Raw genomic sequence first — 15,667 nt, forward strand, 5'->3', positions numbered from 1 at the left:
ATTTATATGTCAACTTGTCCCAACCTTAAAAACTGTGGTGCACACATAGTGACTTTTGTAGATTTAAACCAATTTTTTGCACTATATCAGAAAAACCACATTAAAACATTTCACTTAAACTGGATCAATATTGGAGGTTAGCTGTGGTAAAAGTGTTTTAAATGATTTTGTAATTAACTTTGATCTTACATTTTCATTTCTAAGATTAGACAATCCAGTATTAGCTCTGTTTGGTGAAAATGTATCCATGTGTGTGCAGGTCAGGAATATAATTTCCTGAAGATGGAGCCAGGGGAAGTGAACTCTCTTGGAGAAGCGTACGACTTTGACAGCATCATGCACTACGCCAGGAACACCTTCTCACGGTAACAGCTCCAGCGTCTTGGCAGCTCCTTGGTTTGTTTTTACAGCAGTACTAAAACCTATATATGTTATATATATATATGTATGTTAAACCTGCCTGTCACAGCAAAATGATAATTTGAACAAATATGTAAAAGTATTTTTTATTGAAGCATTTATTAAAAGTTACATGCTACAGATTTAATACACAAAAATATTTTTTTGTGTATAAATGCCATGTTTTGGTGAAATGTTGATTAAATCCTGAAAAATATTTTTTCCCCCAAATTTATGTTGTTTTAATATGTTTTTAAAAAATATATGTTTCATTTCCTTTTAGAAAAAAAAAATTATACAAATTTGAAATCTAAATGGGCAAGTGGTATGAATAATTCTGGCCTGTTTATGATTCAGTTTCCTGCAAAAGCAAAAGCAGGGAACTGTTATGTTGAAGTTAGACTCTAATGAACGAAGAGCTGCTGCACTGATATGGATTCCAACAAATGTTCCCAGTTCTTGAAATTAGAAGATTTTTTTTTACCTTGTGTTATGCCGTCCTGATGACACATTTATGTTCTGTGGTGGAAAATCGAACATTCACTCTCTTCCCTGCAGTGGGATGTTCCTTGACACAATACTTCCATCCAGGGATGAGAACGGCGTCCGGCCGGCTATTGGCCAGAGAACCAGGCTCAGCAAGGGAGACATCGCACAGGCAAGGAAGCTGTATAGATGTCCAGGTATTGAAGCATTTATGATGTTATTGCGTATTTGGGTTTATGAACGTGTTTATTGTTTTCAGCTAGAAAACAAAAGATAATGGAGTTTATTAATTTGTTACACCTTTAACACAAAATCCTCCTGTCTCTGAGGCACAGAGGTGGAATGTAGCAATCTGTTTTTCCACATGGCCTTTCCAATTCGTCCTCACACATCTGTAACACGCACACTCACACACACACACACACACACGCACGCAGGCTTATTCATACATTCAGTTCTTGAGCACACCCGTACAGATCTGGCGTCATTCTGTTCCCTGGTGAGGACTTTCTGACATGATCTGGAGCTGTTCACTGAGCCGGGGTGCAACGCTGTAAACGCTGTTTGTTAATGGTACTGAAGCTCTCAGCCCACACACCCACACACTCACACACACACACAGACACGCAGTCATGTTTTCGTGTCTTGTGGAGACTTTACATTGACTTCCATTCATTTTCTACAGTCCATCCCTTGCCTTGTCCCCAATCCTATCCCTAACCATCACATAGCTAACCCCTAACCCAAAAATAGCATTTCCTCTCATGGGGAACAAGAACATGGCCCATCAAAAAGCAGTGGTCCCCACAACCCCACATTGTAGACAGAAATAGGTTCTCACAAGGATACAAAAACATAGTAGTGAACACACATACTTTATGAACAACAACTGTGCTTTCATTTGCCATGTAAACGCACAATTGACATTTAGAAATAGAAAATAAATTTGCTCAATGGAATCACTGTAGATATAAATGTCTTGGCGCTAGGATGAGGTGCTTTTTTTAACCATATTGAAATCGGTTCATTTCGCAAAACTACATTAGAAACACATTTTTTCACATCAAGAGAGTCACATGACCAACAACTGCATGTTGCCACTGCAAAGAAGACGACGACAGGAAGTTGGAGGATGATGTCGCAGCATGATTTTTAGCAACTTATCATGGAAATAAACTTATTCACGTGTGATTTTACTTGTGTTTCTTATTTAATTGAAACACTACACACTGCGAAATAATGGGTTTTTTACATCAGCGGAAAATTGACAGTTTTATGCACATTTGCAATAGAAATGCAGCTAATGATGCAGTACTAAAGGATAAGTTGCATCTTTATTGTGTTTTGTGCATTAATTAGTACTTTCCTTGTTGATTTATGCTTTGCTTGAATATTATGTTGCCCATAAATAGCAAGTTCAAACAAGGGTGTCTCAGTGGAAGCTATAAATCGATATAATACTGACAATGTATTAATGTATCCCAGCTGGAAACAAATACAACTTGAACCTCATAAGGTCATACTAGGGCGCTACCATATCTACTGACAGATGAACAGAACCCCAGGGCATTGTGGGGGGAAAAGACAGCGTGCATGATGGGACAGGAGGGGCACGTTTGGCTAACTTCCTTTTGAGAGACAGCAGCAGCGTTACGCTCCAAATGAAAACCAGCAATGTTCAGATCATTTGCTCAGAATGCCCGACTCAGCTGTTTTACATTTGTCAGATGTCCACAGAGTGGCAAATTACAGGACGCATATAGTATGTGTTCACATACAGTAGATTACCGTTTTACAGAGGAATGTTGAATTCAGAACACGAACAACCCAGCCGCTGATGCTCAGCTTCCTTCTGGGTGCGTTGCAGCTTGTGGAGAAACCCTCCAGGAATCAACCGGTAACTTCTCCTCACCTGGTTACCCCAACGGATACCCCTCATACACTCACTGTGTCTGGAGAATATCTGTCACTCCTGGAGAAAAGGTGCACACATACACAGGCACACACCAAAACACAGTATAAATTAGAGCGTGATGACAGATTGATGCTGTCTTCTTTCACTGCTCTGTCACTGATGCTAATGTCTAGAGTAACTAAATGATCTTTCATTTGTTCCTCCAGATTGTTCTCAACTTCACCACTATCGACCTGTATAAAAGCAGTCTGTGCTGGTATGATTACATCGAGGTCCGGGATGGATACTGGAGGAAAGCTCCGCTGCTCGGTAAGAACTATGTGAGGGAGAGAAGAACCGGAGCCAATTTCTTCCAGATGTAATTAAATTTGTCAAAGCTCCTGAAGAAACAATGACTTTACAGCCAAAAACACAGTGCTTTCATCTGATTTTTTACTTTTTGACCAGATTTTTAAACGACACACAGGCTCCGAATTGACCGTTTGCCAATTCAACAGTTGCAAGAATTTATGCAAGAGCGTATACCCAAAATCCTGCCAGTGTAAATGGATCTGGCAGTAAACTGCTTAAAGGGACAATATGATGTGTTTTCTTGAGATATAGTGGCATCTTATGGCACAATCGTGTAACTATATTAACTTCAATTGTCAAGCAAATTCTATATATTAAATATGACTTAAGAGAAATTTGACTTTGTAATTTAGTGCCTTCAAATTAAGTCTCTGTCTCTTTAAGAAACTCCTACTCTTTCTAAAACTCCGCATTCAGGAAGTCATCATGACATGGCTCCTCTATTGACCGTTTAACAAAGTTTCCTTGTAGCTACTTCTGAGAAGCAGCTCCTATAGCTGATGCTCTGTTCCACCAGCTTTTTGCTAATTGGTGCTGGCTAGTCTGAAGGAGCTGAGTGGGGGAGCCACAGTGAGAGCTGCTCAGTGAGGTGGAAGCTATTAAGCTTGGAGCTTCTTCCCCGGCGTTTTGCACAGCTGATTAAAGTATTTCTCAAACATGAATGAAAGAATCAAAGCAACACTCCAGGAATGCTTTTGATGGGGGAATAATATTATAACACTGTAAAGACACAAAAAGTACTTTTTTAATAATAATAATAATACTCTTGCAAAGCTGTTTGACTTTTAAGGTCCTATCATAGTAAAAACCCTACATTTCTTTGGTCAGTATGGGGTTTATTTAGTTTGTATTTTCCCCAAAACATTGTTCGCAGATACATTTTACTTTGCCACTGTGACTCACTTCTTCAAACTGCTGCGTCGCTCAGGTCCATCTTGGTCAGAGAGTCAGGGATTGAGTCATAGAAAATCATGAGGGATCTGCGACCTTAATATGTTTCATTTACTGCATAAATCATTTGACTTGATTTTCCGCTGGATCAGAGGCCAAAATGGATCCGATGTGTTTTACATAAGGACTGTCTAATAATGATTACTTCCTTACTGGCAGTTCATGGAACATCTGAAGTGGCTGCATGTCACAGAATGAATTAATATTAATCAGCAAACATATATGGAAACATATCATTGACAAGATTTTCCATGCTTTTATTTTATGAAGGACGCTAAAAAAAACTTATAATTTTGATAAAGTAAATAGAAAGTTGAGAAATGGCAGAGGGACTGGCAAAAAGGAAGTTAATGAGGTAGGTTCAGAGCAGAAAAGAAGGTAGTACTGATAACACCCTGTTGGATGAAGGGACATGTCCAGGAGAAAACGTTTAGAGTTCTTTTAGTTATTGGCCTGGACAACTGAATCTAATTTCAGTTAAATTGGGTTTAAAAGTAAAACACTTATAAACAGTTCTTAAAGTGATTTTGTTGATTTGCATTTTCTGTTTGTGATTCTCAGGCAGGTTTTGTGGAGACAAAATCCCCGATGTCTTGATCTCAGCCGACAGCAGGATGTGGATCGAGTTTCGCAGCAGCAGCAACTGGGTGGGCAAAGGCTTTGCTGCTGTTTATGAAGGTAACAGCTCCTTTAAATTAATAAATCACTTGGAAAAAATGCTGGTTAGCATGTGTATGCATTCGTATGCAGTCTGGATCTATGCCTGATGATTCAACATGTCTGGTTTTTGAGATTAGCTCCATTACTTATAGTGTAGAGAGAATGTTTCAGGTCCCTGCGAGCAGCAACGGTTGATGCTAACTCATCCTGTTTGTCTCTGCCTGCTGTGATTCTGTTTTTCTATTCAGCCATCTGTGGAGGAGAAATTACCAAAGACTCTGGGCAAATTCAGTCTCCCAACTACCCTGATGACTACAGGCCCTCCAAAGAGTGTGTGTGGAGGATCACTGTGTCTGAGGGATACAATGTTGGACTTAGCTTCCAGGCCTTCGAGGTGACCCACTCTCTCTATCTGTGTGTGTGCGTGTGTTTCTGAGTGTGTGTGTGTGTCACTGTGTGCATGAGCTCGGAAAGTCTGGGTCAAATTTCACGCCTGTATTGTTGCTAGAAAGGTAGTAAAGGTTCCAGCGGATGGTGTGTGAATCTGGGGTTTAATCCCATAGTTCAGATTGTTCTCTCCATGTTTGGTACTGTTTTGCTCTGTTGCATCCATTACTTCCTCTACTTTACAAACAGCAGCTGTGGGCAAAAATCTATGTTAATACTTTATTAAAATGCAAAAACCTACTTGTTTAAACACTTTTGGTAATTGTATGAATAAATGTTCAAGGAGAAATTTGTGTCCACAAGTGCTCATCAGTGCATCACATAGGAACTAGCTGTGTAGTGCTGAATTAGCCATATTTGAAACAAGCCCCTTCCACACTTGTTGACTTTAGGAAAGATTCACTTGTAAAGTCCTGACTGTGTCAGCAGTTGTCTTTCCATTACATATGTGAGCAAATCTTTGTCTATGTTCTGGTAATGTTGAAAAAAAGCACAATTTGGCTATTTCAATTAAATAAGAAATAAAATTAAAATCACACAGTGGCGCAGCTGGTAGCACTGTCGTCTTGCAGCAAGCAGGTCCTGGTTCGATTCCCGGCCCGGGGTCTTTCTGCACGGAATTTGCATGTTCTCCCTGTGCATGCGCCTCATGTTCTCCAGGTACTCTGGTTTCCTCCCACAGTCCAAAAACATGACTGTCAGGTTAATTGGTCTCTAAATTCTCCCGAGGTGTGAGTGTGTGTGTGTGCATGGTTGTTTGTCCTGTCTGTGTCTGTGTTGCCCTGTAACAGTCTGGCGACCTGTCCAGGGTGACCCCCTCTTGCCCGAAACGTTACATAAACAGTTCTGGTGCTAGTGCTCATCATCTGTCATCTGTGAGAGGAAACACTGACGCCTTTTTCAGGCTTTGGAGTGACAAGCCCTGCCGTCTTGGGTGACTATGTAAGCTGCGTTTTGGGAAAATTGTAATTGGAGATTTTACAGAAGAGTTAAAGGTTCAACACGTTAGAATGACACAACTTTTTATGAACTGTGAGAGCTCTGGTGGAGCCAGCTGCAGATTGTCTGCAAAAGACAAACACATCCATCATCCTCCTACCACTTTCTATCATTTTCTTCATTGTTTTCTCCAGTAGTAACATCCGACTGCTGATCAGTTGTAATGTGAAAGCAATGTTGCCATTGCAGTTTTGTGAAATACATCAATTTCAATACAGCTGAAGATCCACCTCATCTTAACGCCAAAACTATTTGTTGAAAAAAATTAGTTTTCAAAATTACCATGTTTCCAATAAATAACTTTATCTTCATCATTTCAATTTGCACAATTGTATGAACAGTGGAAATGCAGCTAGTAATGTGATAATTTAATTTAACTTTGAAAAGAAAAGTGGGAAAACTTGACAAGAAAAGATGCTTTGGCTTTCTGAGACATCTGGAGGACAGCTGCAGTGTAAAGAGTGATGCAGTGTGTTACACCTCACTCCTTACACAGCAAATAATCTGTAGAAAACTATAGATTATTTGCTGTCAGGACTGTGTGTCTCTACTGGGGAATAATAATGTGGAGCTTTTTACTTCAGAGTTGCTCATTTTATATAAATGCTCTCAGCAGTTTTTTTACAGACACTCCTTGGTTTTTCTCCCTTCCAATCATAAAAACTGCATGTTTTTTCCATTTCACAGCAATGATTAATCTGTATAAAGCCAATAAGGTAGAAAGTTTGAGACATATCAGCTGTGAAATGGGGCACTGAAGATGACTGTAACACTCCAAGAGTCTCACTGAACCCGTGTGTGTGTGTGCGTGTGTAGGCGTGTGTGTGTGTGTGTCACAATATCAACAAACTGTGTGTTTGTGTAGATCGAGAGGCATGACAGCTGTGCCTATGACTACCTGGAGGTTCGGGATGGCCCACTTGAAACGAGCCCACTGATTGGGCGTTTCTGTGGCTACGATAAACCTGAAGATGTTCGCGCCACCTCTCACACTCTGTGGATGAAGTTTGTCTCCGACGGGACGGTGAACAAGGCTGGCTTCGCTGCCAACTTCTTCAAAGGTGAGGAAGTTCAATACAGGCGATCTGTGAGTGTTTTTCTCTTTCATTTTCTTTATGTATTTATTTATTGCCCTTTAAAAGTACTCATCAAGAATGCCACCACAAGTCTTGCCATATGTAAGAAATTTACAGAGAAACTTCTTGTTTCACCGAAACTCTTATTTTCCCATGTGGCTTTTCTCTCCAAATCATTTCACATAAATTTTGACGCCTGTGTGTTCCAGAGGAAGATGAGTGTGCCAAGCCAGACAACGGTGGATGCGAGCAGAGGTGTGTAAACACTCTTGGAAGCTTCAAGTGTGCCTGTGACCCCGGCTACGAACTGGCTCCTGACAAGAAGAGCTGTGAAGGTAACAATGAGTGTGTGTTTCAGCATTTCTTACATCGTAAGGCTCAGTTTTACAATAAATATTATGCTGCGATGAGCTATTGTTTCTTATGGGCCCCAGAAGCCCAAGCCGAATAACAAACGTTATAGGTTTAGGGGTTATGTTTAGGACTTTTATGGTGTGAATTGAGTTTATGTTAGGTTTAGATTCAAGCATATACTGATGGTTCAGTTTGGGGTGCGGGTCAGAGTCAGGCAGTTAGACTGTAGAGATGAATGAGAAACGAATGGAAATCACTGCAAAGTCTTTATGAAGATAGAAAAACATAGAATGCGTGTGTGTCCGTGTGTGTGCGCATGTGTGTCCGTGTGTGTGTGTGTGTGTGTGTGTGTGTGTGTGTGTGTGTGTGTGTGTGTGTGTGTGTGTGTGTGTGTGTGTGTGTGTGTGTGTGTGTGTGTGTGTGTGTGAGGGACTGAGAATGTTCATCCTTGTTCAGTGTTTTGTGTTTCATGCCAGTTTGACTCAGAAACATCCAAACAGCTTCCATCAACAGGAATAAACACGGAAGACAAATCAAACAGGGCTTTTATTCCCACGATGCAGACCATCTGCTAAAAGAACCACACAAATACAATCAAACAGAGAAAATGTTTGCATTTTAAATATTTCAACTGTATAAATACTTCTGGGTTAAACTTTCTTACAGGATTATATTTGCATGTTTTAAGTACTTAAGATGATAACTTATAAGGAATTAGTTAAACAGAGTCAGTCAAAATATCAACATTTAATATTATTCCTGTCAAACTTGATGATTTGATAATGACACATACTTTCTTTGTATGCATATACTCTGGACCAACTTAACTAAAGTAAAAAGATTTGAAATTTAATTCGCAATCCGTTGAATGTTCTTCATTTTGTGCTACACACTTTGACACAAGTTTAAACTGCGTGGCAACATTTAAAGAGACAGTATATTCTTTTTGTAAAGAAATTGTTGTTTTACATATATGTTGAACATGTCACCATGCTGTGACAGCATTAAATGAGACAGATAATCAGTGAAAACATCAAGCTCCTCTGACTTCTGCCTGCAGTTCAACTGTCATCTGCAGAAAATTCAGCTCAATGTCAGAAACAACCAATCAGACCAAGAAGGAGGGACTCAGCGCTATCAGTCATTCTCATGTATGTGCTGCTCAGACCATTCACCACAACAGAATGTGTTGTGGCCAAGCCTAGTTAGTCTGATGTTCCTGTTTTTCTGTCCCTGCTGATTCTCCATTATTAGCACATTGAGCAGCAAGGATGATTGACAGCACAAAGCCCCTCCTCTTAGCTCTGATTGGTTGTTTTTGGGTGGGATTAGTAGCTCAGGGAGGAGACAGCTCTTTTCACAGATTACCTGTCTCATATTGAACTGTCACAACAAAGTGGCAGTCAGTTTGAACAAAAACGTGTAAACCATGTGTTTTTGTAAAAGTTGCACACAGCAGCTTGAAGGGGGCTGTTTATCTAGTATCTTTATTTATTGACTTATTAAACAACAACGTGATACATGAGAAGTAGACAGTAGAAATGCAAGTTGGTTGAATTTCCATTGGAAATTTTCTTCACTAGTTTGCTTTTGCAGATTCCTCTCCTATGGAAGGTTGAATGTGATTTGTGATGTGTTTATTTTTTCTTTACATTTAAAGGTCCTATAAAAAGTTCTGTACAGCACAGTCTGGTGTTGTTGACCCTTTCTATCTGGTTGCGAGCATCCATTTCTGAATTCCTTCATCTGTTTCCATCCACTGTCACATCATCAGTAAACACTGGAGACCAAGGCTGTTGGGAATCACTCCAGTCTGAACAGCACACAGCTTCCATGGAGCTGAACAGATGATCCGTTCTGCTTCGGGTCATGTGTCAGTCTCAACCCACCCCTCCATCTTGTTTTCTTCCTGCCATTTTGAAACAGAAGAAAGAAATGCTGTGCTGATTTTTTTATGGTTTTTTTCCCGGCAAAGTTTAAACGAACGTCATGATGGTTTTTAGTGTTTTGTGTCGTTCGTTGAAATATTTGTCTTGATTTTGCAGCTTTCTCTCGTTGCTCCATTTGTTAGTTTTCCTTGTAAATTCATTCTGTATTTTTGCATTTGCAAAACATATTTGCAGCCACAGAGCGCAACTTATTGCTTGTAAAGTCAAAAACTACTGTGAACCTAACTCTGCCAGGGGTATGGATAATTTTGAGCTACCTGTATGTTAAAACTTAATCACAAATCAATTGCATTCATTGTTTGAATTCTACCTGTTAATGCCAATAAAACTAGAAACTTTATAAGACATGAGTAATTTTCAGTAACTCTACGCACAAATGTTTTGATTGATCTTTTAAAAAGGAAAATAAATAAAAAATCCTCCCAGTTTTTTTTTTCTTTTGAAGCAGCATAGAAGGTGAAATTACATGTTTGAAGGAAGGAAAAGGGAAAAAGAGGCAGCTCTGGTTGAAATTCAATCCTGGTGTTCCAGTGACCAACATGGCAGCAGATTTACCTCTTTCCTGTTTCTTTATTTTTGACCAGGCCCATCATAATTGCGTCACCTGCAATCCTGATAGAGATTGCTGCTGTGCTGGGATGTGCAGTTATGGGTCAGGAGCACGAACATCAGAGGACTAAGCACACACCTTGGGGCACCTCCATGCTCAGGGTGGTGCTGGATGTAGTGCTGCTGACCCGGACTGCACCAGTAGCCAATCACAGACAGTCATGTACAGTTTCTGGATCAGTTATTGTGGGATGATGGTGTTAACTTTGACTTGTTTGCTTTTTCCATGGGATTAATTGTAGAAAAATAAAAATTGGCATAAACAGGGGAAATCACTGTAACATCAGTAAACCCTCAGTGTGTTTCATGTAACTATGTTGCTGGGCCTGATTTGTTTACATCTGTGCGTTTTCAGCTGCCTGTGGCGGTCTTCTGTCCAAGCTGAATGGAACCATCAGCACTCCTGGTTGGCCTAAAGAATATCCACCCAACAAGAACTGTGTGTGGCAGGTGGTGGCCCCCACTCAGTACCGCATTTCCATGCAGTTTGAAGCTTTCGAGCTGGAGGGCAATGAGGTAACCATGTCCAGGTGTTAGAGTGCAGCTTGGCTGGCTGCAGGGCTTTTAGCAACACGCTAACAACTCTTTCTCCATCAGCACTTTGAGACCCTAACGCAATCCTCATGTGTGTGTTTAGGTTTGTAAGTACGATTACGTGGAGGTGCGAAGCGGCCTCTCGTCCGACTCTAAGCTGCACGGGAAATACTGTGGCACAGAGGTCCCCGAGGTCATCACCTCTCAGTACAACAACATGAGGATTGAGTTCAAGTCGGACAACACGGTTTCCAAGAAAGGCTTCAAAGCTCACTTCTTTTCAGGTAAGACTCGAGCACGAGTGTGTCTTTGGGAGAGTACTTTGATTGAACATCATGAGCATCAAAATGCAGGACTTGTTCTCACATCTGGATTTATTTCTTGAGAATCTGATCAATGAATGATGAACAGGAGAGATTCCATCAGGACAGAAAAGGGATGGAGAATTTTACACAATGAAGACGTAATGTTCAATTCACATGTACTTACCTTTAGTGTGTATTATTCAATTTACAAAAATCTAAGTTTGCTACATTTAACTAATACACTCTTAAAACCTTTTAAGGACAGGAAATATTAACGGAAATGAACTGATTATGTCACAAAAATGTCATCAATTTAGTCAGAAGATCAGATTTCTCTAAATAAAAATCTGACCTGCTTGAGAAAAATCTAATTTTTGGATTCAGTGGGGCAAAATAGTCTTAAATCAGTTGAAAACATAGACAGTTTCCCAAAACTATTTTTCATAACCTGGTTTTATCAGCATGAAATCATTCCATCAGTTAACACTAGGAGGTCAGACTGAGGCAGCAGCTCTGAACGTTCTCCTCTTCTGGACTGTTTTACATTGAGTGGAACTACTGGTTGTAAATTCCTTAAGGACCTTTTTAAATCCCTCACTAGACTCATTATCTGCTTCTACCTGAAATGCCTCAGACAGCTCTTAGGATCTCATCATGGTTCTCTCACTCACTTCAACTGTCAGGAGGAAACCAAAGCAAATGTCTGAGGTTTAAACAGGACAAACCTTTTTATTCGCACTACTTGCTGCTTCTTTCTGTCTCTTTTGTTTGGACTGGGAAGGAAGGGTTTCATTTACTCTGCTGCTTTGACCTAAAACTTGAAACAGAAAGCTTTGAAATTGACTGAATTTTTCTCACAGAGTTCTTTTACCTCTAAACAAAAGTTCTCCAGGCCGATTCAGTGACATGTCGGTGTCATGTATTGTCCAGGCCTGTAGTTTTATTGCACAATCAAGTAACACTGTTATCTTCAGTTGTTATAAATTGCTGTATATGTGACGCATAGCTTAAAGGAATTTTAAGCTATGCGAATTTTAAGCTAAGCTATTTTAAGCAGAGGACCAATTTAATAAGGCAAACTTGCAAAACTATGGGGCACTTGTAATATAGATTTTTAAATTCAGCAATAAGTCTCTCACTTTGGATTGTAAAAAAAGGCACCACCTACTTTCAGTAGGTGTCCCTGTGTCCATCCCTGACCATCCACTTTATGAGATGTTGGGTTCACGCTCCCTCAGATAGACTTTGGAAAACCCCAACTGCCTGCAGAGCCTCTAGTCTTTGCAGCTTGGCACTGTGGAGAAGTTCCTGGTGAACAGATAGCCCACGCTTATTTGCACCTCCCAGGGATACGTTTTGGTTGGCCAATGGTTAGCGGCTTTAGGGAGGTCCTCTTTGCCTCCCAAACACCACTAATCCGTGTGTGCATGCGGACATTTTGTGCTTGACCTGAAGACGGCTACAATGAGCACCGTGCAACATTGGCTGCAAAGCCTCTTAGTCAGTGATAGGGTGTGACTGAGCCCACAATAGAAACTGTAATACCACATCAGACACAAACACACGCACACACACACACACACACACACACACACACACACACACACACACACACACACACACACACACACACACACACACACACACACACCCACACACACACACACACACAGACAAGGATTTAGTGGTTTCATTAAAATCAGATCTAGCTGAGTTGGGTTAAGAGTCATCATCTGTGTCTAATCTTACACCTCTTTGTAGGGAATCTTGCTTCAAGGCATAAAAACATCACAACACTTGTTATTTTAGTCGTGGGGTTATCCTAAGCATCTGTCAACATGGCAGATCTGGTCTTCCACCCTCTGCCCCCTGCAGAGTCCAGTTCCTCTGAGTAGCTTTGTCATCAGTCAGGCGGTCAAGAGGCAAACAGCAAAACAAATTTTTGGTTCCTGTATGAAAGTCTGCAGAGTCCAAATATTTAAGTACAATATTTGAAAAAAAAAATGCACAAAAAATGTTCAGATGTGTATGTTAGAAATATATCAAAGGAAATGTTCACTGCTTTTATTTTAGGTTGACACTAGTTCAGTTTGAGAGCTCACACACCTACAAACAGCATGCGAGCATTTTCATAGTGTAATTATGACAATATGGAAAAAGGAACATACAAATTTGTGTGCTGGACCAGAGACACATCTGAAATATGCAGGGCATTAGAAGAAATCCTAATGTGATATTCTAATTTTCTTCAATCATTGAAAGTTGAGTGGCAAGAAGTACTGTACTTTTACACAATATTTTTCAGAAATATTGTGTGAGACTGTATTAACCAGTCTTCATTATTTATTTTGTAAAGTTTTAGAGAGTTACTTTGTCATATTTTGGGCTACATGAAATGTTTAAAGGTGGGACTGTCCTTTTTTTTAACTTTGTGCCTTATGTTGAAATGTTTGCTTGAAAGCTAAATAATGTTCTGTCTGTGCATGTTCATGTTTTCACCACTTCTGTCACCTTCCCTTACATCACTTGATCTGCTCACGTTGGTTCCTCCTCGTCTCTCCGCCTCCCGTCTCCACAAATGTCCTTTGGGGCATTTTTTTTCCTTCCCCCTCCCACTTCCCTTCATCCCTTCCACTTCGTCTCTGTTATTTCCACATGAGTGACATGCTGCATGTGTGTCTCTCACAGACAAAGATGAATGCAGCAAGGACAACGGCGGCTGCCAGCACGAGTGCATCAACACGGTGGGCTCGTACGTCTGTCAGTGTCGCCACGGCTTTGTGCTGCATGAGAACAAACATGACTGTAAAGAAGGTGGGTTCCACTTGCACCCGCGTGTTCACACACCGGAGTGAGAATGGCCGGGATGCATGTGCATGTTGACAACACTTTTGGTCATGAAAACGGGAAATTTCGAACCAAGTATCCATACACACACACACAGAGACATCCGAAAATGTCAACAGAAACTGTTCAGCTGATCTGTCTAGACAACCTACCGTTCTTGGCATACCAATCACTCAAACTCTTTTTACACTAGAAGTTACACTCAGCAGAGACTTGAGTTTCAGATTCAAACGCTAAAGAATGAAAGATGGTTATCAAATGTTCATGGGTAATTTAGGCCTAAGGATGAGAGATTAAAAGGTCGTTCCCACATGTTCATGAAATAAATTAGACCCAAAGGAGACTTCAGAGTTGTAAGATGAAGGAGGTTTAACCTTTTTATTCAAATGTTGTCTCGCTTGCAACACACTGATCTAGAGGATATTTGTGCAAAATGAATAACAGATAAGCTAGCAAATCCCAGCAGCACGAGTGGCCAACAGGAAAGCTAGCTTCCTTCGAGGCTAACTCATCTCTGCCAGCAAACCCATCAGAAGAAACTGCAGCCACAGTGTTTATCTCCATGGTTCAGCTAGCTGCAGAGTTCAAAAAGCACCGGGCAGTTCCCATCAAGACTCCATCAAACCTCTACGAGCCTTGGTAGACTTGTTGAAAACAATAGTGGACTCCCTGCAAAAGAGCCTCTCCTCTGTGAAGACTGTGGTTGAATGTCCACTCGCAGTGGACTCCACCATTAACATGCTGAAAGTTTGAAAAATCTCTACTTTGAACTGACTTGACGACCTTGAGATGTGCTCAGGTAGAAACAGCCTCTGCATATGAAACATCACTGATGGAGCTGAGGATGGCGCAGACCCAGCCGAGTTCATTTCAGGTGTTTCGAGCTGGAGAGGGCACAGTGGTCTCCAACCCTCCAATCCAGTCAGCACAAATTGGCTTGTGTCTTAATGGTCTGCTTTCCCAGATTCCAGCAAGAAGCTGCAATACCAATAACTCACAAGAAGGACCTATCAAGACCGCAGCAAAGAAAGGAGCAGTATTCCATTGCATAAAACAAGTTCAGTTCCAGAAAAAAGACAACTGTGACCCCCAAAGTCAACATGCTCATCTTTAACTCACACAAGGGAGGAGGCTCGGAAGTTCGTCAACCAGAATCTGAGTAAAGACTACAACACTGACTGTCTGGTGTTTTGCACCTCAGCAGCCATCAAGGGGTTGATGTGTCACATTGAGAGGACATCAGTTCCATGAGTGTGTGGGCAATGCTCTTCCCACCAGAACACCGAGATGCTTCCCAAACAACAAACCATAAATAACTAGTGAGGGGGAAAAAAATCTTCAAGGAGGGAGACAGAAAATTATTTAGGAGTATACATTGTTTAGAAATAATGTTCCACAAACTTTGAAACTTGACCGCATCTTTATTCCAGAAATCTCAATATTAACGGGATTAACGTTTGTTAATCTCTGTTTGACAATCATTAACAGAGGCATCCATTATTTTTTTACTCAAACTGTGATTCACATTGACCCATTTCCTCCTTAAGTGATGTATAAATCTTTGTGAAGGCACTGGCCTCGCAGTTAGAAACCATAATGGATGATATCATCACTCATAACCAGACTGCCTTAACTTCAAGACTTCAACCAGTATTTGTCGGCCTTCTATAGAAAGGCTCCTTTACTCTAAATCAATGAGTGAAGGATCACAGGTTATCTCTATATGCAGATGATACACATAACCATCAAAATGAGCCATAATAATTATACTCCTAAGAACTTCTA

General features: G+C 40.6%; 1 protein-coding gene across 1 annotated transcript in view; it reads left to right on the top strand.

Moving 5' to 3' along the window:
* The window catches only part of tll1 (tolloid-like 1), a 51,339-nt gene that overhangs the window by 27,662 nt on the left and 8,010 nt on the right, over window positions 1–15,667 (top strand). The window contains exons 8-18 of the mRNA XM_055056632.1: window positions 260–365; window positions 958–1,082; window positions 2,753–2,868; window positions 3,007–3,109; window positions 4,664–4,780; window positions 5,011–5,156; window positions 7,074–7,269; window positions 7,494–7,619; window positions 10,552–10,712; window positions 10,834–11,014; window positions 13,724–13,849. Of these exons, the coding sequence (XP_054912607.1) occupies window positions 260–365; window positions 958–1,082; window positions 2,753–2,868; window positions 3,007–3,109; window positions 4,664–4,780; window positions 5,011–5,156; window positions 7,074–7,269; window positions 7,494–7,619; window positions 10,552–10,712; window positions 10,834–11,014; window positions 13,724–13,849 (1,503 nt within the window). The remainder of the gene's footprint in view (window positions 1–259; window positions 366–957; window positions 1,083–2,752; window positions 2,869–3,006; window positions 3,110–4,663; window positions 4,781–5,010; window positions 5,157–7,073; window positions 7,270–7,493; window positions 7,620–10,551; window positions 10,713–10,833; window positions 11,015–13,723; window positions 13,850–15,667) is intronic.

The sequence above is a fragment of the Poeciliopsis prolifica genome, unplaced genomic scaffold, assembly GCF_027474105.1.
Source record: "Poeciliopsis prolifica strain line A6 unplaced genomic scaffold, Auburn_PproV2 SCAFFOLD045, whole genome shotgun sequence".
NCBI lineage: Eukaryota > Metazoa > Chordata > Actinopteri > Cyprinodontiformes > Poeciliidae > Poeciliopsis > Poeciliopsis prolifica.